Source organism: Tiliqua scincoides, chromosome 2 (genome assembly GCF_035046505.1).
Source record: "Tiliqua scincoides isolate rTilSci1 chromosome 2, rTilSci1.hap2, whole genome shotgun sequence".
Lineage (NCBI taxonomy): Eukaryota > Metazoa > Chordata > Lepidosauria > Squamata > Scincidae > Tiliqua > Tiliqua scincoides.
Genome location: NC_089822.1, coordinates 183,587,381 through 183,610,717, shown reverse-complemented (window position 1 = coordinate 183,610,717; position 23,337 = coordinate 183,587,381). Strand labels below are relative to the sequence as shown.

At 44.3% G+C, this 23,337-nt stretch overlaps 1 protein-coding gene across 3 annotated transcripts in view; it reads right to left on the bottom strand.

Moving 5' to 3' along the window:
* Positions 1–23,337, bottom strand: part of FGF1 (fibroblast growth factor 1) — a 75,086-nt gene that overhangs the window by 8,717 nt on the left and 43,032 nt on the right. For all 3 annotated transcript variants that reach the window (XM_066617742.1, XM_066617741.1, XM_066617743.1), the window contains exon 3: positions 12,395–12,596. In XM_066617742.1, the coding sequence (XP_066473839.1) occupies positions 12,395–12,563 (169 nt within the window). In that variant the 5' untranslated portion in view covers positions 12,564–12,596. The remainder of the gene's footprint in view (positions 1–12,394; positions 12,597–23,337) is intronic.

Here is a 23,337-nt window from a genome sequence, read left to right as displayed (position 1 = left end):
TACTCCCAGGAAAGTGTGGATAGGATTGAGCTGATACTCATTTTTACAAATATACCTAACTCTCTGTTTCTCCTCATAGAAACATAGAAAACCACCTTCTGTTAAGTCTGAGTACTGGTCCTACTACCTCTGTGCTGTCTAGACTTAGTAGCAGTGGTTCTTCAGGGTTTTCAGACAGGGGTCTTTCGCAGCCCTACTGGAAGCTATGTAGCCTGCCTGATCTTTCTCTCCCCATTGAAGGCCACTGTGATAGAGGTTGGCTCGGCCTTTTGTCTTGCAGCATCAGTCACAAACTGGAAAGGGTATGAAAGAAGTCTGTATTCCTCATAGTAGCAACCCATGCATTTCACTAATGAAACCTGCCTTATGCTTTTGAAGATTGTGACTATAGGGTTGTTGTCGGATATTCAGCTTTATCACTAAAGGCAACTGTACTGCTGCTTGTGCTCATCCTTCAAGCTTGGGTATAAATGAGCACTGCTGAGGGCTACTGTGTATCCATTGCTAGTCTGTACAAATGTCACTGCAAAGAGAGGAGCTCAGTAGGTTGTGGAAATTGAGAGTACCACCCAAGTTTACTTACGTTGACTTGTGCTCTGCAACTAGGGTTATTCCACTGGCACATATCCATTTAAGGAGTTTCCTCTGTAAATATTTTTTCATCAGGATGTCCAAGTTTAATAGCTCATTTACGCTAAGCTCATTTCTGGCACAGTCGAGCAAACATACATCCTTTAAAAAGCAACACTGGCTACATGCAACATGTTTCCAGAAAAAGTAAGTAGCCTCTAGTGAGACAGTAATGCACGATGGGAGATTTTTAAACATTAGACAATTCTTTCTTACCCCATAGCTGTATCTCCTCTTACTGCCTGCTGACCTATTTACAGGAAGGAATCTATCACAGTTACACCATTGCTGGACAGTGGGAAAGCCTGGAAAATCCTTCTGCTACCACAAGATGTGGTGATAGCTGCCAGGTTAGATGACTTTTAAAGAAGCAAATTTCTGAAGTCTAGAACTATCAACAGTTGCTAACAGTGATTGCTGAACAGAAAATCTGTGTACAGACACAATCTATTTCTAAATACCAGGTGTTTGAGACAAATGGAATTAGCCTCATGACCAGTTTGACAGCACCTATAAGCATTTGGTTGGCTGCTTTTGGAAAGAAAGATTGCCATATAATGAGTGCTGAAACCTGGGCATTTTATGCTTAGGCCCTGATTCGCACATGAATTCTGCAGTTGGATGGTTGCATTTTCTACTGTTTGTGCAAACATTTCAGGGACGTTTCATGCCAGGGATGTTTTCACCATGCCAACAGTCCTTCTTGTTTGTGGTCTGCATTGTAAAGATGGAAATTGCTGGGGCAATGTGGAAAGCCTCTTCACACAAACAGCATGCCACATGGAGTCTCCCACATGGTTGCAAATTCAAGTGACTAATGTTTGAGGAGTGTAAGCACAAACCAGGCCTCAGGTAGCTTACAAAAGACAGTTGATGCATTTATTATTTCCATAAGTTACACTCCATCTTTCTGTGCATATTCTTACCAACCAATCAGTGTTAACAACAACAATTCAAACAGTAGAGAACATCAGTATGAAGAGAACTGCAGATTAGAACAGTTTCAAAGAGCAACAGGTTCTGTGAAGATCACTAGAGCAAGTACAGTCTTTAATGCTTATCTAAAAATGGGCACTGATAGAGTCAGTGTGCCTCTTCAGGGAAGCCATTCCATAGCCCATGCAGGACAACTGGAAAGGCCTATATCTTGTACTCCCCCCTCCCCCCAACCACTCTGCAGGGAAGCACAGAGAAGGGAATCGGTAGTAGGAGAGAGTTCTTGAGCTGACTCACACAGGAGTTGATAGGACATCTGCTACCAGTACAAACATGAACCATCTCATAATGCTAAAGAGGATAGGGGTAGTCTTGACGGTGTTTTGATTCCCAGGGCTGGCCTTAGGAGCTGCTGGGACTAAATTGGAAACATTTTTCTTTTGCAGGGCCCAGTTTTCATAGCCAGGGTCTGAAGAATATTAGAACTAGAAATAAAATTTATTATAGACTTTATGTCTCAATGGTAGAATGGAAAGCAATCAAAATGTGCTCTTAGATAGCGCATGTGAGTTAATGGATCTAAGTGTGTTTTAATGTAAATTGGCATGCAGGTAAGCCTACAAGTAAACAAACAAAATCTGTAGATTACCTTTGAAAAGTAAAGTGTGTATGACAAGACTAGAGTAGATTACCCTAGCATAGGGGGCCCTTAGGTGCAGGGTCCAACTGGGAGTAATTGGTGCAGTTGGCTAAAAGCCGGTCCTGTTGATTCCCCTACGCAAAGTTTTTTTGATTGCTTAGTAGGACTGATGGTAGAGAGGTTTCTACCAGCTTCTTTGTGTTTTGCTGTGAAAAGAAAACATTATGGCTGATATCCTATTCTATTTTAGGAATGCCTGATTGGATTTTTCTTTTTTCTTTTTTCATTGAACAGCAGGCCCTCCGCACCCCATGCTGATACACTTGACTAAGGCATGTCATAACCAGGTTTGCCTAATTACCCAGAATGGCAAGGTCTTTCAGATTTTTGGCAACTCTAATTGAGCAAGCATACTGTTCATTTTGCTCTTTATCTGGCCAAAATTGCCAGCTTTCTTTAATTTTTTCTCTTTAATCTTTCTCTAATTTTTTTTTAAAGAGTTTTTCCCAATATGCTCTAGAAGTTGAAACAAATCAAAACATGCAGGCAGTATTCTGTTTGATTGTTTGATGAGAAGAGCTGCCCTCACCTTCCATTCTTCTAGCCCAGTGGTTCTCAAACTCTCATGTAGTTTTTGAACCATTAAATCTTTGCGGGGGCGAAGGGGAAGGCAGCCACGTGATCCTCAGGATCGCTCTGCTGCTGGGGACTGAGGGGCTTTTCCTACAACTCACTTCCCCTTGTGCCAGCCTCCTGGGGGTGTCTTCTGCAGTGCTCCCTGCATCTTGGAATGTTCAAAAAATGCAGTTGCATCCCACTTCCGGTTTCGCAGTTGAGCCACCACTTCCGGTTCCTGAGAATCACACCACTGCATTCCCCCACACCCTTGAACGGAGTTAGAGAGGCTATAAAGGGCAAGGAAGCTACATCTCACAAATGGAAGTCCTGCCCTAATGAAGAGAATTAAAAAGAACAGAAACTATAGCAAAAGAAATGTAAAAAGACAATGTAGGAGGAAAAGAAAGATTTTGAGGACTGCAGTAACTTTAAGGGAAATGAAATTTTTCCAATACTATATGTTAGAAACAGGAAATGTGCTAGAAAAGCAGTTAGCCTGTTGGATGGCAGGGAGGATGGGAAATAAAAGGGAACCTGCAGATTGCTGAGCAATTAACAGCCCAGTCCTAACTTGCCTGGGAGAAGGCAGGCCGGCAGACCTGCACTGCATCCAAGGCAGGATTGGGACTGAAAGCTGTGTACCTTCCCCTTACCTGTGTTGCACTGCAGCAGCCCCAATAGGGCTACTTGGAACTATGCTGCATAAGTGCTGGATCCTGGCTCTGTCCCCCCTGCTCACCCACGGGCCCGCCCACTGCCCTCCCTCCCCTGCCCTGAAACACCTGCCTCCCACCCTCCTCATTCCCCTCTAGACCCCGCGCTGGTCAGGCTTGACCGGTGCAGACTCGTCCTCCAGGCCAGCCTAGCGGGTCCCATGTCGGCCTCTCTCCTCTTAAGTTGGTGCAAAAGTGCTTTATGGCACTTCTAAGTCCATCTTGGGCTGGCGCAAGGGACTTGCTTTGGCCCAAGGGTGTTGTAAGATTGCACGCTAAATGAGTTATTTGCATCTGTCTTCTGCTTGAACCACTGCTTGAACTGCCCCTATTGATGCCTCCCGGGTGGGGGGGGGGGATGGGACATATTATGCATGGGATGGATAAGGGAAGTTATTTTCCCTCTCGCACAATACCAAAACCAGGGATCATCCTCAAAAGTTGACTGGAGATTGAGTCAGAACCGGCAAAAGGAAATATTTCCTTACCCAGAACATAATTATTATTTGGAACTCCTTGGCAGATGATGTTGTGATGGCACTTGATCTAGATGCCTTTAAAATGAGAATGGGTGGATTTATGGAGGAAAACCATGGTTATAAATCACAATGGCTATATGCAACTGCCAGGTTTTAGAGATAATGTATATCTGAATGCCAGGTGCAAAGGAGTGGCAACAGGATATGAATATCCTGGTGTCTTGTGTGCTCCCAGAGGTATCTGGTGGGTCACTGTGAGATACAGGAAGCTGGACTAGATGGGCCTTTGACCTGATGCAGCAAGGCTTTTCTTATGTTCTTATGTACATGCAACAGTGTGCAGGAAAAGCCTAATGGACTATTGCCTTGCTGCAGTGCAGCATGGGGGGGGGGCGACAATATGGAATGGAACAGCTTCAGTGATGCTTAATCTGCCCCCACAAATCTGCCACTCAATCTGCATAACTTGCAAGTGATTTGCTGGTATAGGGATGGCTGCTTTTCAAAAAACATAAACTCCAGAACCCACTGAGTATGCCGTTTTCCAGTCTCTGAATCACAAATTATGTATTACAGGACAGAGGACTGTTCCCACAATATAGGGATTGCAGAGCTCTAAAAGATGTCTTTCAAAGCATGTGTCTCCTTCTGCATTTTGCCTTTTGACTTGTTCCTTGCAAACGGCAAGCATGCTCATGCCTCCTGCAGATTCCCCTCCTTGTTTGCTTTCCTACCTCCATTGCTTGAACAGGGTTTCAGAAAGGTTACATGCCAGTTTACTCTGGGTTAGAGACTTCCCGTCTGTCCTTTGCTATGTTTACTCAGGATGAGGTCATCTTCATTCAGGCCACTTTTGAGTGTGTGTGAGTGTGAGTGTGTAAATGGCATTTATAATTAAAACGCTGCCATAAACTGACTTCAGAAACAAACCAGAGAGCAAAGCTGGGGCAGGACAGGGAAACCACATATTCCTGTGGCTTTTCTTTAAAAAAAGATGTGCTTTTCTTAGAATTGGAAGAGTGCGTCTGCCTCCGTCCTCTCAGCACATCCTGCAGCAGGGAGTCCAGCTTGATTCCAGTAAACGTTCAGTAGAGAAGTGTACACACAGAACAGGAAAAGGCCCCTACTATGAAATCAGTGTATTGTGGGATTTGTGTGCCAGTGCATAGCAGAGCACTGTGCATGTAAGTCCTGGACCATCGTAACAGCCAAGCTTATTGTACCATTTCATCTTCTAATATTATACAGGCTTCTCACAGGCTACATTCCTTTCGCAAGCGGGGATCTCACAAAAGCCTCCCCAGTGTTTTGATGCCATAATGCATTAGAACTTCCAAATACAGATTTCTCTGAATTGTCCATCTTTCTTGACTCAGATGTGCCTCTCTTCATTTTAAGGCCTGCATCCTTTTAGCTTGAAATAGTGGTTCTCATACTGAAACAGTAAGGGTGCTTCCAGTCTAGAGACTTTTCTCACATAATCCTTGTTGCTGTTTCAGTCTGAATGAAATGGAGAATGGCTATGCAGTCCCCACACACAGAATTTACAGATTTTTTCCCCCCATTTCCATTCTACTTGTTTCCCTTCTAGCATTCTGTAAAAGGAAGAAACATGTTTGTCTGGCACCATGGAAAAGAAGAAAAACAAAGCTAATGGGGGGGGGGGGTGAGATGAACCATAGCTAACAGATCCACAGATATGGGGGATGCCTGTATTGCCATAATTAAACAAAATTAGAGTGAGTGCATGGGGGAGATTGATGGATAGAAGAAAGTAAGCCCAGCTGATCATAAGCTCTGCTGGATTCAGTCTGGCCAAAGGCCCATCTAGTCCAGTATCCTGTCCCCACAGTGGCTCCACCAGAGGGAAGCCCATAAGCAGGAGACAAAGGCATTCTTCTCTCCTACTGTTGCTCCCCTGCAACTGGTTTTTTGAAACATACTGCCACTGGATCTGGAGGTAGCACACACCATCATGACTAGCAGCCATTGATAGACCTCTTCTCCACAACTCTGTCCAGGTCCTCTTTTAAAACCATTCAAGCTGCTGTCCATCATCACATATTCTAGCAATAAATCCTAGAGACTAATCACCGCAGACACTCACCTATAAGTCAATCCCACAGATAAGTCAAGGATAGGCTTTGATTAAAAAATCACGAGATTTTATATGACTTCGGATAAGTCGGAGGTTAAACTTAGGGGGGTGTCTGAATCTGATTAATTTTGTCTGATTTTACCCGAGCCAGATCCTGAAAAATAACCTACCAGTAATTGTTACCTAAGAACTGTACAGTCACTAATTTATTAAAAACATAGTATTAAAAACACAATATACATACATAGTATGTATACTATACATACATGTATACATACATACATACACTATTTTTAATACTGTTTATGCTATACTATGTATACATAGTTAAGCAAAAACAGTATTAAAATAGTCTCTAATTTATTAAAAACTATTATCTATCTCATAGATCATAAGATACATTTTTATTCACTAATTTTTAAAATTGTACTCTCAACAACCATTTGTAAACACTATCAGAATAAGGCCACAATCCCATCCACACTTTCCTGGGAGTAAGCCTCATTGACTTTAATGGGACTTACTTCTGAGTAGACAAGCCTAGGATTGGGTTCTAAGTACACTGGAAACAGCATACCAGTAGAACCATTAATGAAATCCTCCTTTAAAGTACCTGGTGCCTTAAGCAAAAGGCTCTACGCAGAACACACAACTGGGAGTGTGCAATTCAGTTCACAGTAGAGAGACAAGCAACAAGGAGTGACTGAGCAAGTGCAGCTGCACATAGTTGCAGCTGATTTACTTGGAAGTAGACCCTCTGTGGAGGAAGGGCAGCGGCGCCTCCAGGCCTCATGTGGAGTTCCTGGCAGCTACACCTCCTGCCAGCCTGCACCCAGCGGCTCCCCTCATCGTTCCTGGAGCCAGAGGAGCCAGGGCATGTGGGGCAGTCACCCAGGCAGATGGAGGGGTGACTTAGTAGGAGGATGGGCAGCTGTGCCTCCCTCCAGCCTGCACCGGCCGGCTGCACCTGGAGCCTCGCAGGAGCCCCGGAGGGGGCAGGGCATGCAAGGGCAGCCTACCAGCGATGCTCCCTCGCCTCTCACACCTCTCAGTCTGCACTCCCTGCCACAGTCCCGCTGCCTGCGGGGGCAGGGTGCGGAGTGGGCACGTCCTGGCTACTGCCGCTGCTCACCGGACCCACAGAGAGCAGGGAGCACTCGGGGAATGACCTGTGCTGCCCTGCGGCTGCGGCCAGCAGGGTGGGAGGCACCGGGGAGCACCTGGCAGGGAGCAGCACAGGACGATCCCCGCGTGCCCCCTGCCCTCTGTTTGTCTGTGGCAGGGTGTGCGCGTGGAGGGCTCTGAGAGGGTGGGGGAGCACCAGCGGGCCAGCTGACCCCCATGCCCTGCCTCCTCCCAGGTTCCAGGCGCGACAGGCAGGGTGCAAGCTGGGGGGAGGCACAGCTGCCCATCTTCCTACCAAGCCCCTCCCCCTGCAAATAGCCCCCTGGGTGACTGCAGAGATAAGACGAGGGGGCGTTTCTCCCGTGACTTTGGGGCAGAAATTTATCGCCGTATAGGTGAGTATCTACGGTATGTGCTCAGTGAAGGTATTGTACCTCCTTTTGTCCATTCTAAATCTTCCACCAAATCTCCTGGAGAAAGGAAGAAAGGAGTCAAGGAAGGCACTGGACTGAAATCCCCAGTGTGCCAGACTGGGCTGTAAGTCTCTTTGCTTTCCTCAGGAGAATACAATCTGCTGCTATCTGCACAGTGGCAGACTGGCTTCTACATTTTTGGGATACATGAGAATGTGACAAAATGTTGGGAGAGTGGGATGAGATATTGGAAAACAACACAAACGAAGCATTCCAGACATACAGTTTGTTGTACAGTTATAAATCAACAAGGCTCATTGTATAAAAATGAATGGCTACTTAAGCGATGGCTACTGAAATTTATAAAAGTTTATAATGCCTGAACTTCAGTCACCTGTGTTTCAGGCACATGGTTCAGGTGGCTGGCCATACAAAGTGCACACAGGGGCGCGCACACACAGAGCACTTGTTATTTCTTCATATAGCTAGTCTTCTGATTAGAGTACCACTGGAAAGGTTGATGGGACATTATTTGTATGGGTGGAGAAATAAGGCATATTTGAATATGTGGTTCATAAAGGAAATAAATTTTTTTTGCAGACATGGATGTATATATTACAAAAGCATTAAATGCCACACTAGATTCAGAGGGCAGTATGGGAAAAAGTTGCTTCCCATCCTGATAAGGAAGCATTGTGGGACCTATTTTTCTCCATTATAGTCTCACTGGTGGCAGTCTAGCAATCATAATGTAGCAAAATGCTAGGCTTGTCTCCAGCAGTGAATCAACAGGTAGTAAATAACTTTGTTAAAATAATGTGATGCAGGACAAGGTGAAAAGGAAACAGTACTTTTGATCTTCATTTACTGTTTGGAGAAAATGACTGATATAAGTGATAATTGTCTATCTCAATCAACTGTACTGCAATAATAAGAGTAAGGTACTCTTATTATAACGTAAAAGATATGCATTTGTTCTATAACATGGCACAAAAGCAAGCATAGTACCACATAAACATCAATATAATCAACCACTCATATTCTAAAGAGAACAGTGTTGGCCAGAGTGATTTCTCACTTCCTCTCTCTCTTACTGTTGAAGCACAGGATAAGTATTTCAGCAGATTCTACTCCCTCAGGAATCTGTTATGCACTTCTTGAAGCAAAAAGGGAAAATGAATCTGAGCTGCAAAGACATTCTGTGCAAACGAGTGCTAAAATGCATTCCTTATCCCTAGGAATATGGACCTTAAATTACTCCAGATAACAAATGAGCTTGCAAACAACAACAACAACAACAAAAAACAGTGCAAGTAAGCGGTTACTGTCAAGTAAGGAATAGTGGCATAAATTTTTCAGTTGTATGGGCCACTGTGAAGGCATTACAGGTGAGACAGCGGTAGCAGTGGACTCCCCAGCCCCGTGCCCGGGGCAAAGATCCACGATGGCGCCCCCCTTGTGAGCTGTTGACACCCCCCTGTGTGAAAATCCTCCCCCCCCCACTCACCTGAAGCTCATGGAGCCTCACACAACCTGAGCCCACATCATTTAAGTCTCTCTGAGGTTTCCTGATGCGATAAACTGTGCTTCCAGAAAACTGGAAGCACAGTTTCCAACCCCATCAAGAGCCTCAGAAAGGCTTCCGCGGGATCCTGGAGGCTTGCGCCTGGGCATTTACCCCACAGAATCCAACAGTAGGTCTGCAACTGGACCTCAATATCCACTAATTTGGTATCCACTGATTTTACTCACCGCCGATACCACGGTCCATCTTTAAATGCCTTGTAACCAGGGTGGCCAGATACAATGGAGGACAGCTTTAGCCATTCTATAGAAGACAGAATTTTGGCAGGTGCAGCTCAGCATGTAAGAGTTTAAAAAGCTGCACCTGCTGAAATTCTCTCTGCTATACAATTATTAAAGGTATAGGCACTCTGTCCTCCATTGTATCTGGTCACCCTGCTTGTAACAAGGAAAAAAGCACCAATATCCAATTTTCCACCTTTGTGCTATTAAATAATTATAATTTCATTCCACTAGATTCCATTATTCACCCCATCTAGTGGTTGAGGACCCAAACTGGGTGGAGGTGACCACGGCCCAGAGTTCCAGGCGAGATCCAGGCAGCGGACAGGTGAGTGGCGGCATGGGGGGAAGGTGGGGGAAGGTGGGGCAGGGGGAGGGAGCAGGGCAGAAGGGGGGCAGAGATCAGCTCCACTGGATCCATAGCCCCGCGTCAAGCTTCCTGGCCCAATATGGGGCTGCTTTACTCTGCGCCGGCTAAACAGCTGTGCAAAGTCGAGTAGCCCCATTGTGGGCCACTTCCTTTACTCGGGGGAAGACGATGAATGTCCCCTTCCCCTGAGGAGATGAGTCGCCACTGACTGTCCTATGTCCATAGGCTGCAGCGGCAGCCATTTTGGTGCCACTAGCCCTGGGTGCTGGGCAGCTCAGGATTGGGCTGTGAATGTGGTATAGTGTCTATACCAATGCATTCTGGGGCAACAATGGAGGAGCAAGAAATCTGGAAGTAGGTCTTTAAAGCTATTTTTCGACTGTTTAGGATCCAGTGATTTTTTTAATCCACTGGGGGTTCCAGGACGGAACTCAATGACCCAAGCTCTACAGCACTTCCAGTGACAGCACTAGGAGCTGGCATTTCTAACGGGTACCAGCTCCCAAGCCTTTGTAAGCGTCATGGCACCAGACCTGGAATTCCTTCTCCATCATACAGGGCCAGCTTTAGCACAATTTTGCCTATTGGGTGCAATTGCTCCTCACATAGATACCCCCACACTGTGGCTGAGGGTGGGTTGCCCATAGCTGGCACTTTGCATGGAAGTAAGCCTCCATGCAGAAGTCAGCACAGCCAGCAGAGCTTCTGTGCAGTCCACCCACCTGCCCTGGTTCTGTTTGGGCCAAAATCACCCCCCTGGAAACATTTGGCAGTGATATCATCACATCACTGCCATCTATGTCCCAGTGCCATGCTTAGTACCTGGGTGCCCTAGGCTTGCTGCTGCCAACTGTGCCGGTAAGTTGGGTGGCCCTGTGAAGGTGAAGCCCCGTAAAGCTGCTTGGCATTGGGCCCCACAGCTCTTACAGGTGGCCCTGCCATCATTTTAAATGTTGTGTATATAGTTACTCAGTGGTAAGATAAAGGCACCCTGGATGTGCACAGAAGAACCCTGGTTTCTTTCCCTATTTTCAGGTCTCAGCCCTGGTATTGAAAACAGATTTGGGAACCAAGTCTTATGCCAATTAAGGCAAGGGTAGTGTACCATTTTCTTAGTGGTTTGGGCTCCATGGCAGTAGGCCCCTGTTGTTCAGGCTAGCTACACAGCATATTGGGCACCATTTTCTCTGTGTTTTCCACAAGGCATGGTGCCATTTTCTCTTTGCTTTGAAATTTTAAATGTAATAATATACATAGCCAAAAACAATGGGGCACAGTTATAATTGGTTTGGAACAAACAGGAGTGGTCTGCCTACAAAATCAAGACCTACAAGACATGGTTCTCCGTTTATGCTACCAAGAAAAACTGTAATGGTATGCATTTCAGAGAATGAATGGCTGCTATTGACCCTAATCTCCCCTAGTTTACTTCTAGTAAACCATCTAGTAAAAGAAATACATGATGTGATACAATCACACTGAACGTTTCCTGACAACATTTCCAGTTTATTGACTGCCCCTTGCAGAGATGGAGAAATGCAAGGGGATGTCATTTCGCACAGCCACATTTATTTTACCAGACAGACGACTGGGAAGCAACATGGAAGAGATGCAAGGCAGTGTCAGTGGTACATCCCTCATAACATCTAGTCAGGTTGTCAGCTGTTACTGAATAACTACCTCTCTGTTCTAATGGAGCTCATAGAGGTGATCCAGAAGCTCTTTAGACTGAATTTGCAGTGTAGAACATGAACCTCTTTCTCCCTCCCTCCCTCCCTCCCTCTCTCTCAGAGCCTACAATATTTCATTTTCTGAATCATAGCATCTCCTGATCACGCTTCTATTTGGTTTTCACCTTGTCCTACTAAATTCCGTGCATCTGGCTGTGATTTTGGGTTTTAGGGATTATGTTTTATATTTAGTAATTTAATTTACAAGTATGAAGGATGTAGGGACTGCATGTCTGCTGAGTGGGGGCGTATGAGTGGAACTGTTGGCACCTCATTTGTTTGCATGCTATAAACATTAGTGTGTTTCATTGCCATGTACAGGAGAATGAGACTTGGTGTGCAGCATAACTTGTCTGTCCTTCCTTGGCTGGCAAAACAACCACTGCGGAATGCCAGCTTCCCAGAGAGAAAATGAGAAGTGGGAGATATAAACGAAAGGTAACCCTAGGCAAATAAAGCAGTGGTTTCTAAACGGTGTTCTGGAGAAACCTAGTGTTCTTTGGAACCTTATCCAGCATTGCTCAATGAATTAACTCGTAACAGCAGACAAACATTCCTGAATAGAAACTTCTCACCACTATTAATGTCCCCTGCAGTACACAGCTGCTGTGGTCTATTGGGAGGATCTCAGTTCTCTCAGCCTGAACAGGCCAACAGCCAAGCCCCAGTCCCACAGCAACTCTAGAACGTGTCCCAGAGGCCTTTGCAACATAGAGAGGTGTTGCAAATGTTCACAGTAAATGATCATGAATTCCCCAGAAGACAGGTAAATGTGGAAGAGGCTCCTTGAAGGTTAAAATCTTGAAAGGCATTAATAAAAGGCAAGGAAAGCTTACTGTGCCTGTCATTTCGGTCCATTGTGCCATCCACTTTGCCATCAGGAAGGATGCGCAGGAAGTGACCTCCATTGCTGCAGTAAAGGAGTTTGGGCTTCTTATAATTCCCCATCGGGAGGTCGAACTTTTCTGTCAGGGCTGTGAATGTTGTTATTTCCCCTTCAGCCATCTCTTGCCCTATTTGGGTGTCAGGGCTTCAACACTGGAAGAGAAATTCAACAGACCTGGAGCAGTCATAGCAACAAAGTGTTTGGTATATTTACTGTAACTGCATATTCATAGGTGGGAGCATAGTCTAGAATTAACTGTGTCGGGATTCCTTTATATAACAAAAAGCTCATCCAGAAAATGAATTACTGAAAATGCTATTGCTTCAAAATTTCTCTCTTCAATATATGAAAGGCTTATTTTGTACTACTACTATATACGTAATGTTTTACAAAAGATAAGAGGCCATGACTCTGCCCCAAGGGGCTCACAATTTAAAAATAGACTAAAGAGATGTGGTAGGTCGACAAACAGGGATAGGGTGCAAAGCCTAGCAGCTGGTACTGATTCCCAGTCTGTCTTGTCTTGAAACTGGGTTCAAAAACTGGCATAATAGTTTTTGCCTTGGGAAACCTCTCTCTCAGAAGAACAGATAGCTCCCAAATCCCTGGGAGGGACCTTAAAAATTAGGCAGCAGTGGAGGCTGAGAGGCTGGGAAGATGGGTGAACCAGTTCCCTTCTGAGTAAACCAAGTAAAGTAAGACTATGCAAAAAGAGCAAGTTTATTCAAAGACTATAAGAGGTATCAAAACAATGGAAGGAAAAATGGAAAGGTAACAAGCAAGGCACAGGTAATTCAACAGAAGGTGAGGAAAGGGATGATGGTGGTAAAGGTTGGCAAGGATGTTAAAATTCCACCTAAAAATTAGACAACTCATGGCACAATCCTAGGATGGAGAGTAGGAGCTGTGACTGTTTGCCTCCCCCCCCCCCCATAAACTACAGGGATGCGTATCATGGGATTGGAGGGGAGAAAGCAGCCACCAAAATGGATGAATGGTAGTTCTCCTTCATGCCACAGCTGCAAGGGACATGAGACAGAGAACTCTGGGGGGGGGGTGCTGGTAAGAATGTGTGCATATAACAGAGGCCAAGTGCAAAAAACCCCGGCACCAGCACTAATTTTATCTAAAAGGAATCAGTTGGAACAGACACAGAGCTGATAAATTATTCAATTTTTTATTATCAATAGTATGAGAAATGCATAGCTTGAGTACAGAAATTATTTTGTTAAAAATGTCTCAAGAAAATGAATGGAAGTTTTGTTATGTATAATCGCATCATCTACTTGTTATGCAAATAAATGGAGATCAAGAACAATACCACAAAAGATGAATTGAGAGGGGAAAAATGGCTAATGCATTAATGTCAAAAATTATTAATTACGTATATAAGAGTAAAATTGCAATCCTTTACACCCCTGGAAATAAGAGCCACTGAATTCAGTGGGACTTACTTCTGAGTAAACAGGCATAAGATTCCACTGTAAGAGATGGTAAGATGAATATAGATAGATTATGGAGTATGGGTCACCTTTTGTGGAAGTCTGGAGGAAGAGGTCGCATTCATCCTCTGATGCTTTTCTTCTAATATATTGTAATGCATTTGTAATCACTGGGACAGATTCTTCACTTTGATGATAACAGTGTTTTCTTTTAATGTATTTGTAACAAAGGTGTTGATATTACTAAGTATTGATTTTTTTAAAAAATGAGCAACTTGAGACAACCTGACGATGCATCTCAAGCCAAGGTCTGCTGAAAGAAAACAATGGGCACGAGGAAATGATGTAGCTGGCACTGCAGCCAATTATGTTTGATTCTCCTTACCCAGTGAGTGTGATCCCCACTGATGCCGTGAGGCAAGAGTTGTCACTAAACTCTAGCCAAAGGAACACCATTTTAACATCAGCTGTGACTCCACTTCTGGCCTTAAAGTTGCTTGTTAGCAAGAAGCTGCAAGCCACCCTTCACCCAGTGTCTTGTTCTAGAGATAGTGGGGCCTCAAGAGTCGATCTGCAACAACAATACCTCAGAGCAAGGCCAACCTTCGTCAAAGTGCCTGTGGTCTCTTTTATCTCTCCAATACTGTCTAGCTCCCTATGGCAAAGGATGGAGGGGTAGGCCAGTGGGTGGGGGACTGGGCAGTGAAAATGGAAAGTTACTGGTCCCGTGTCCCCTTAGCTTTGCTAGCCACGCCTATGAGTTGAGATGAGTATAAAAAGCTAGCTGCATCTAGCTACACTTGTGCATGATCTGGGGCAACTGGCCTGCTTGCTGCTTTGCTTTAATGCCAGCAATAAACAAGCTGTTTTATGCTATTCCTCAGAGTATTAAATTAGGATGTAGCACTCTGGGTAACAAACCTCATGCTGCCTTTGTGGGTTCAAAGGCATCACCACCTACTGCTGGGTTGAGGGTTGCCATGCAGTGTGAAATTCTGTGGTTCAGTCAAATGGACAAACAATTTAGGTTCTTAACCTCCTGGAAACTGATCTCAAAGTCCTCAGCTGAGGTGGCAGAACCAGTCCCATATCCTGTAAGACCTGTTTGCTTAAATCCTGAATTAAACATGAATATACAGATTGCAGGGCATGGCAGATCCCTGATAACTTTTGTTTTAATCTGCACCTTATAACCTCTTCTCGCGTTCTCCATAGCAGAGCACAGGATTTTTAATAGGCCATGATGCTTCTTTATGCATTTGTTGGTCGAATGATCCAAGTGCTTCCCTGGATCGTTTTAGCAGAACAGCTCTCTTGGACATTTGGAAATGATTTTGTTAATTCCATGTTACTATTCTCCTTTAAGATTCTATGCTATTTTTAGAACCCGCCCTGGCTTGCCAGCAGCCTTTGACTCCGCGAGAGAAGTTGAATGAATCCTATTTTCCACCCCCATTGTCCTGCTGTGCTAGACATGTGCGCTGTTCTCATACTTTTATGACCATGTTGTTGGTATTCCACACACACGGCTTTACTCATGGCACTGCTATTATACTTTTGGCAAAGAGACGTTGGGATTTACGGGAATGAAAGTGTGCGAGAGAGAGAGAGAGAGAGAGAGAGAGAGAGAGAGAGAGGATGCAAACCAAAGACAACATAAAAGGCCTTATTTTTCTGGTTAGAGGCCTAACCTCTTAATGATTAAAAAACTTGGAGAGGACCAGGAAGCTTCATCCAAGATGCTGAGCTAAGAGACATCTCTCTTTAGCACTTGGCAGTTCAGATGGAATGGTGAAACATGCTGGGAGGAAAGGGTACGAGCTCTTTGAGTACCTTTGCTTGGATCAGAGCACTAATGAATGAGAATAAAAATGGGCAGGCACCTTAGAGCAGTGGTTCCCAAACTTCTACAGGGAAGTTGGGAACCACATAAGTTTTGGCGGGGAGGGGCGAAGGCAGTGACGCAATTGCCACCATCGTGTTACTGATGTGGCCAAAGGGGGGTTTTGAGACTTACCTAAGGCAGTGCTGGCCTTTGGGGGGGTGCAGGGAGCCTCACCGATACCTCTGTAGCACTCCCCAAGCCTTCAAAAGCCTCTTTTTGTGATCTCAAAACCCGAACGGGTCATTATCACTTTATTTTTTAGCGGTTTGGAGGCTTGGGGAGCCCTGCAGAGGCGTACGCGGGCTCCCCACACCCCCAGAGGCCAGCACAGCCCCAGGTAAGTCTGATGCTCCTTCGTCACAGTCGTAGCATGATTGTGACCTACTAGTTTGGGAACCACTGCCTTAGAGCAATTTGGGTTGCAGTTTCAGCTGCAATCCTATACAAACATGAGAGAAGGTCCCATTGAACTCTGTGGAACCTACTTCTGAGTAGAAACACATAGGATCATGTTGTCAGTGACTTGTATCCTGCCTCAGTTGTGACATCTTCATTTATAAGTAGGCTTTTCACAAAAACCTATCTGTATTTACTCAGAAGTAATTTGTACTGAGCTCAATAAAATTTACTTTCTAGTAGGTGTGCATGGGATTGCATCACTAATAGGATCCAGTATTAGGCATGCAGATTAATGGGACTGCACTGAAACAAAGTAGTGGAATTCCAAATACAGTCCATGGTCCTTTTGGGGGCAGGGGACAAACAAAATGATTAATTTTCTGAGGCTGTAAAACAGCGTCCAGAAAGGGTGATCCAGAACCATTTACTGCATCTTTAAAGCATTACTGGCAGATGCAGATTTGAAGGCTTCTTCTGGAGGCTTCTTCTGGAATTCAGCTCTGCCAGATTCTTATCCAGATTTCAAAGTTCCATAGCATAGTTTCTTTAATACATCTTTTTTTAACTTTGAAAAACTTGAGAGGGGGAGGGGGGCATTCTGAAACCTGTGGTTCCCACTGGAAGGCAAAAAAGAGGAGAAACTCAGTGGCTGTCCTAATAGAAACCTGCTTATCCCTGCCCTGAAAAAAAACCCCACAAATATCTGTGTGAATGAAATGGGATACATAATACAGCCTAGCCCAGAAAGACAGACACTAATATTCCACTGTGCTTGACACAACTACACCCCTTCCATTTTTTTCTGTTTCAGTCAATATCTCCCAAACTTCTGACTATGTTTTATATTGAGCCAGTTCATTGGTCCAGCTAGTAGAAAAATGTACTTGTGTTCTCTCTCAGAGAAATCCAGCTCTTGTGCCTCTTCACAAATCATTGTTCAAGAATGATCTAGTCGCCCTTGATGCAGAAATGCAGCAAAATTAGTAATCCCCAGTGAAGATTGATTGCAAGGATGCAAGGCCAGAGCAGTGAATTACACAGAGTTACTGTGGGCAGCCTCCTCTTTCAGGACCCAATCCTAAGCATAAGGGTGCCGCTGAGTGTCATCAAAATGTCGCTGAGTGGCACTGAGACTCTGTGCTGCAGACCTGGAGAGGAGGGGCACTGTAGCAGCAGCTGGAAAAGAGGGGCCACTGGTGCTGGGCCAGTGGCCCCTGGAGAGGACCGGCCCCCGGTGCTGGGCAAGTGAGTTGGTGCTGAGCCTCAGTGCTGCTCGGAAGGCTGGCTGGCACTCTGGCAGCGCTGGCCAGTGGAAAGTAGTATCAGGGTGGGGGAGGCAGGGAGTGGGTGGAATGGGGCGGAGGGAGGAACTGGGATGGAAAGGAAGAACTCTACCAGATCCTGAACTCTGTGTCGAGCCGGAAGGCCAACATGGAATTTCTCAAGTCTGAGCCTGCAAATAGCCAGTTCAGACTCGAGAAGCCCCATTGCAGGGCTTTGGGCGACCCCCGGCGGCTGCCATGGAGCTGCAGGATGCAGTGGTACATAAGAACATAAGAACAGCCCCACTGGATCAGGCCATAGGCCCATCTAGTCCAGCTTCCTGTATCTCACAGCGGCCCACCAAATGCCCCAGGGAGCACACCAGATAACAAGAGACCTCATCCTGGTGCCCTCCCTTGCATCTGGCATTCTGACATCACCCATTTCTAAAATCAGGAGGTTGCGCATACACATCATGGCTTGTACCCCATAATGGATTTTTCCTCCAGAAACTTGTCCAATCCCCTTTTAAAGGCGTCTAGGCTAGACGCCAGCCCCACATCTTGTGGCAAGGAGTTCCACAAACCGACCACACGCTGAGTAAAGAAATATTTTCTTTTGTCTGTCCTAACCCGCCCAACACTCAATTTTAGTGGATGTCCCCTGGTTCTGGTATTATGTAAGAGTGTAAAGAGCATCTCCCTAGCCACTCTGTCCATCCCCTGCATAATTTTGTATGTCTCAATCATGTCCCCCCTCAGGCGTCTCTTTTCTAGGCTGAAGAGGCCCAAACGCCGTAGCCTTTCCTCATAAGGAAAGTGCCCCAGCCCCGTAATCATCTTAGTCGCTCTCTTTTGCACCTTTTCCATTTCCACTATGTCTTTTTTGAGATGTGGCGACCAGAACTGGACACAATACTCCAGGTGTGGCCTTACCATAGGTTTGTACAACGGCATTATAATATTAGCCGTTTTGTTCTCAATACCCTTCCTAATGATCCCAAGCATAGAATTGGCCTTCTTCACTGCCGCCGCACATTGGGTCAACACTTTCATCTACCTGTCCACCACCACCCCAAGATCTCTCTCCTGATCTGTCACAGACAGCTCAGAACCTTGAGATAGTCAAAATTTGAAACAATTTAACTTTAGACATTTGCTGTTCAATGTATAAAGTATTTCAAAAGAGATATTTTTGTCCTCATTTTTATCTACTCTCTGCTTTACTTTTCATCTGCCTTAAGCCCTCCAGCTGCTTTCTTTTACAAAGTAAAGTGTTCAGGAACTCTTTAAGAACTATTTTTCTTCATGACCTTCCTAAAATACGTAGTTCTGTGTTCTCCCCCCGCCCCATCATCATGTAAAAACAATATGTTGTTCAATACCCGTCCAGTTACAAAAACATTTAAGTAATTACATTTCTACAGCCTCTTTGGTTTATGTGCTTGAGAGTTTGCATAGCAAAACATGGAGCTGCTTCAGACACACTTCCAGGATATCAATATTTAATACAAGGGATAATAAAATCAGATGGAGTCCTTGTACAAAGCCAATAGGAAGACTATTCTAATGCTGCAACAAGAGACTACATCCTACAGTAATGAAAAGTTCATTGTACAGCTAGTGAAAGAGAAAAATCATCTGAGGAAGGAAATTTCCATATGCTCCAATGGTAAATTACCTGTTGTGCTTAAAAGATATGAGGGTTAAAATGATGATGATGGTGATGATGATGATGATATAAGGATTGTTCACACATTATGCTGTACTCAGGTACACATTTCCATGTGAATAACTGTTCCCGAGTTCTTTTTTACAGATCAATGATTAGTATACACCAGTGGTTTTCAAACTTCCCAGGACTTTTATTCCCAGGGTAAGTCTTTGGGGAGGAGGGACTGAGGGCAGTGATGTGATCTCCAGGATCATTTCACTAACAGGGGTGGAAAGGGGGTGCTTTTACTTACAGGTGGCTGCAGGATGTTGCAGGAGGTGTGGGGAGCCCCATGCAGCTCGCCACAGGGCTCCCCGATGAAAAGAGTGGGCGCAAAGCACTTCCTAGTTGCAAAACAAAGAGAAAGTACTTTGCACCTGCTTTTTTTCAACCTTCTAAGCATCAGGGAGCCCTGCGCACGTCCTGCGATGTCCTGCAGCCACCTGTAAGTAAAAGCACTTCCTTCTACCCCGGTTTGCAACATGATCCTGGGATCATGTTGCTGCCCTTGCCCCCCTCCCCCACCCCTTAAAGGGACAGGAACTCTTTACAGGAACTGGTGGATCATGACCCATCAGTCTGAGAACCACTGGTATACGCTATTGATATAGAGACACAATCCTTTGTTGAGAATAAAATAAAGAATTGACAACTAAATAACTGATAGAGGAATAAAAAAAATTTTTTTGAACAATTTAAGAAAGTATTCTAAAAATGATATACAATAATATACTGGAACATCTGCAAAAAATACAAGCTACTTGCAGCCAAAAACTGGTGGGACCACAAAATTGAAAAAGCTGTTAAAAATGAAGTTGCAAAAATATTCTGGGATTTCTGACTACAAACAGACAAATATCTATCACACAATACACCAGATGTAACTGTAGTTGAGAAGAAAGAAAAACTATATCTATAAATCTACATAGATAAATCTATCAAAACTAAATCTATATAGCAACACCAGGTGACAGCAGAATAGAAGAAAAAGAACAGGAGAAAAATAACAAAATACAAAGATTTACAAATAGAAATCAAAAGGCTGTGGCAGAGGAAGACCAGAGTAGTCCCAGTGGCAATTCCCAAAATATCTTGACAAGCGCCTTAACAGCACAGGGGCCACAGACATTGCCATCCACCAACTACAAAAATTGGCTTTACTGGGAACAGCTTACAACTTGTGAAGATATTTATGACAGCAAAAGAGAATAAAAGACGGGCCTTGGGAAGGACTTGATAAACCAGTCATAACACCTGTCTGACTGTGCGAAAATATCATCATCATCATCATCATCTGAAGTTATTGTTTCTAAAAAGTCTGCTATGGTCAAAATATTCCCATTATTTCATCTACAAGTTTGCAGTGAAAACATGAGAGAATGGACTCTTATTCTTAACTCTTAATTTCACATGCAAATGGTATTAAACTATGCTAAAGGGGTAATTAAATTTGTGTTATACATAACTTTAAATGAACCGCTTAAGTTCTTGACAGAGCAGTCAGTAATCAGTGAAAGCTGCAGAAACCCAGACCCTTTGGTGTTATTTTTTAAAAAAATATTTAGTAAGGATAGCTGCACAGCCAATACATTATTTTAATTTTTTCTCTATCTTTGTGCCTGCTTGATTTTTGTGATGATGTTCGGTCTGCGCAAAAGAGAATCTGAGAACAAATGAAAAAGAAGATGGTTGACTATATTGTAAAGCAGAGGTGCTCACACTTTTTTGGCTTGAGAGCTACTTTGAAACCCAGCAAGGCTTGGAGATCTACCAGAGTTTTTTTTTACAATGTTCGTGCCATCATAACATTTAACATTTATGTGTACAATGTATGTTGGTGTACCTTGAGCACCACTGAGTATAACAGGACTTACTCCTGAGTAGACATGCCTAGGATTAGGCTGTGAGGCTGCAATCCTAGCCACACTTACCTGGGAGTAAGCCTCATTGAGTACAATGAGCCTTACTCCCGGCGTTTCCTCCCAGAGGCACCTGAAGGGGGGGGTCGGCACTCCGCGATCTACTCATTTTGCCTCGCGATCTACCGGTAGATCGCGATCCATCTATTGAGCACCCCTGTTGTAAAGTTTTTGCCATAGATCAATAACTGAATTAAATGTGATATATGAATTAAACTTCATACTATCTATCTAAAAGTTTTGGCATACTCTTGCAATACATCTACAAATTGGCTTGCAAGAGTGACACCAGGTGGTTAAGTCTGGCATGTCCTTCTGTGAGACAAATTCACCACACAGTGAAGTTCAATGGAGAATTAAAACAGATCATTTAGCAGGAAATGCCAACATGTCTCAAATCGAATCTACAGAATTTCAAGAATAAACTGTGTGTCAAGAAAAGGTAGCAAGCTGATTCCAGCTATGGATTTTTTGGAGGGGGGGGGGGAATAGAGGAAAGATGGTTACTCTGAGAATCACAGTTCAAAGACTGTTCTGGATGACCCCACACACTTTTCACTGACAAAACAGATGAAGAGTGCCTTTTAATTATCATCAATGAGTTCTCAAGTTCACCATGAACCAGTTTGGACAATACTGTCATCAGAACCTCCTCCATAACCAGCCTGTCCATGATGCAAATGATGCTTCTTGCATCAGGCAGCAGATGGGGGTGGCGGTGAACTAAGGTATAGTTTAAAGCACCCAGTAGAGGAGGGAGCAGGCAGGAGGCCAAATTGCTGCACTCAAAGGACTGGAACCCATGATCCTGCCTGCTAACTCACTTTTTCCTCTGCATGGCCTCTTTAAATGAAGCAGGAAATGCAAAGCATATTGGGAGTGATCCCTGTGAGCTCCACATTTCTTGAATGGTTTCCAGAACCTGTGCAAGGGAAGGAGCAAGGAAAAGGGTGCATGGGATTTAGCAGGTGGTGGCAGCAGCAAGGGTGGAAGGACTGTTGGACTGCCTTAGGCAGCCCATTAACTTCAGCTGGCCCCAACTTCCCTGAAAATGTAATCTAAACTTTTAGATCATATATAAGGAGGAAGTTCAGAGCCACCCACTCCGATTAGAAACATGGGAAGATTATTTGATTAAACAACTGTTAATAACGAAAAAGTACAGGTATGTGCTTCATAATGACATTTGGACCAAGGAGAATGCACCATAGTAATGTTTTTCTCACATTTATGTCCTGCCTGTCATCAGAGGAGCTCAGAGTAGTTTACATGGTGGTTAACCAAATGGGGTGTATAAACACTTTCTGAACCAATCATCTCAAGGCTTCTGTAATCAATAAGGACAGATATTAACATTAAATTAGGAAAGTTATCCCCACTCAACTGTACCAATTGCTGTAACTTTGAATGCTTTTCCTCTGCCATTACTTCCTGAAGGAAACTTCTAAGTGTCTGGCGGAATTTTAGAAGCAAAGAATGAGAACTCTAGTAATGAAAGAAGCAGCACAAGTTTCTGAGGCTGCAATCCTATACTTGATTAACCTGTGAGCAAATGTCACTGAACTCAATGGGACTTACCTCTGAGTAGATAGGTTTAGGATTACACCAGCAGTCCCCAAGCTCTCTGGGAGTTTGGGAACTGCAGTAAGTCTTTGCAGGAGAGGGGCAAATGCAGTGGTACGATCACCAGGATCATGCAGATGAAAGGGGTTCTTTTTGTACTTATCAAGGGCATCGCTGCCCTCTTGAGGAGGTGCGGGGAGCCTGTGGATGCCTCCACAGGGCTCCACAGCTTCGGAATGCCTAAAAATAGCAATCACGACCCACTTTCAGTTTTGCAATTGCAAATCCACAAAATTTCAAAACCGTAAGTACCGTAAAACTATGGTTAAGCTCTGTGATGACTGGCACTATGTTCATGTGCTTAACAGAGAACAAACCAGTGCTTGAAAAAACCCAGTGGCTTAACATATATGCATTGTGAAACAATGGGGGATATATTTCAACTTAATCATAACTTTTGAACATAAACTGAACATGACATAAACATAAACTGAACTTCTAGATTTTTGGATAGTGTCACATCTTCCTAGGGGGAAGAAAATGAAGGTGAGCAAAGAAAGATCCCTTCTGCAATTTTGGAATAACATCCATTTGTAATCGTACATATCCAGTTTTGTCAAAATAAAGTTTCCAAAACAGGAGCCTCCTAACAAACCAAGATGGTTTGTGAGGGCAAACTAGGTGCAGGGAGCCCTGCGGAGCCCTCCAC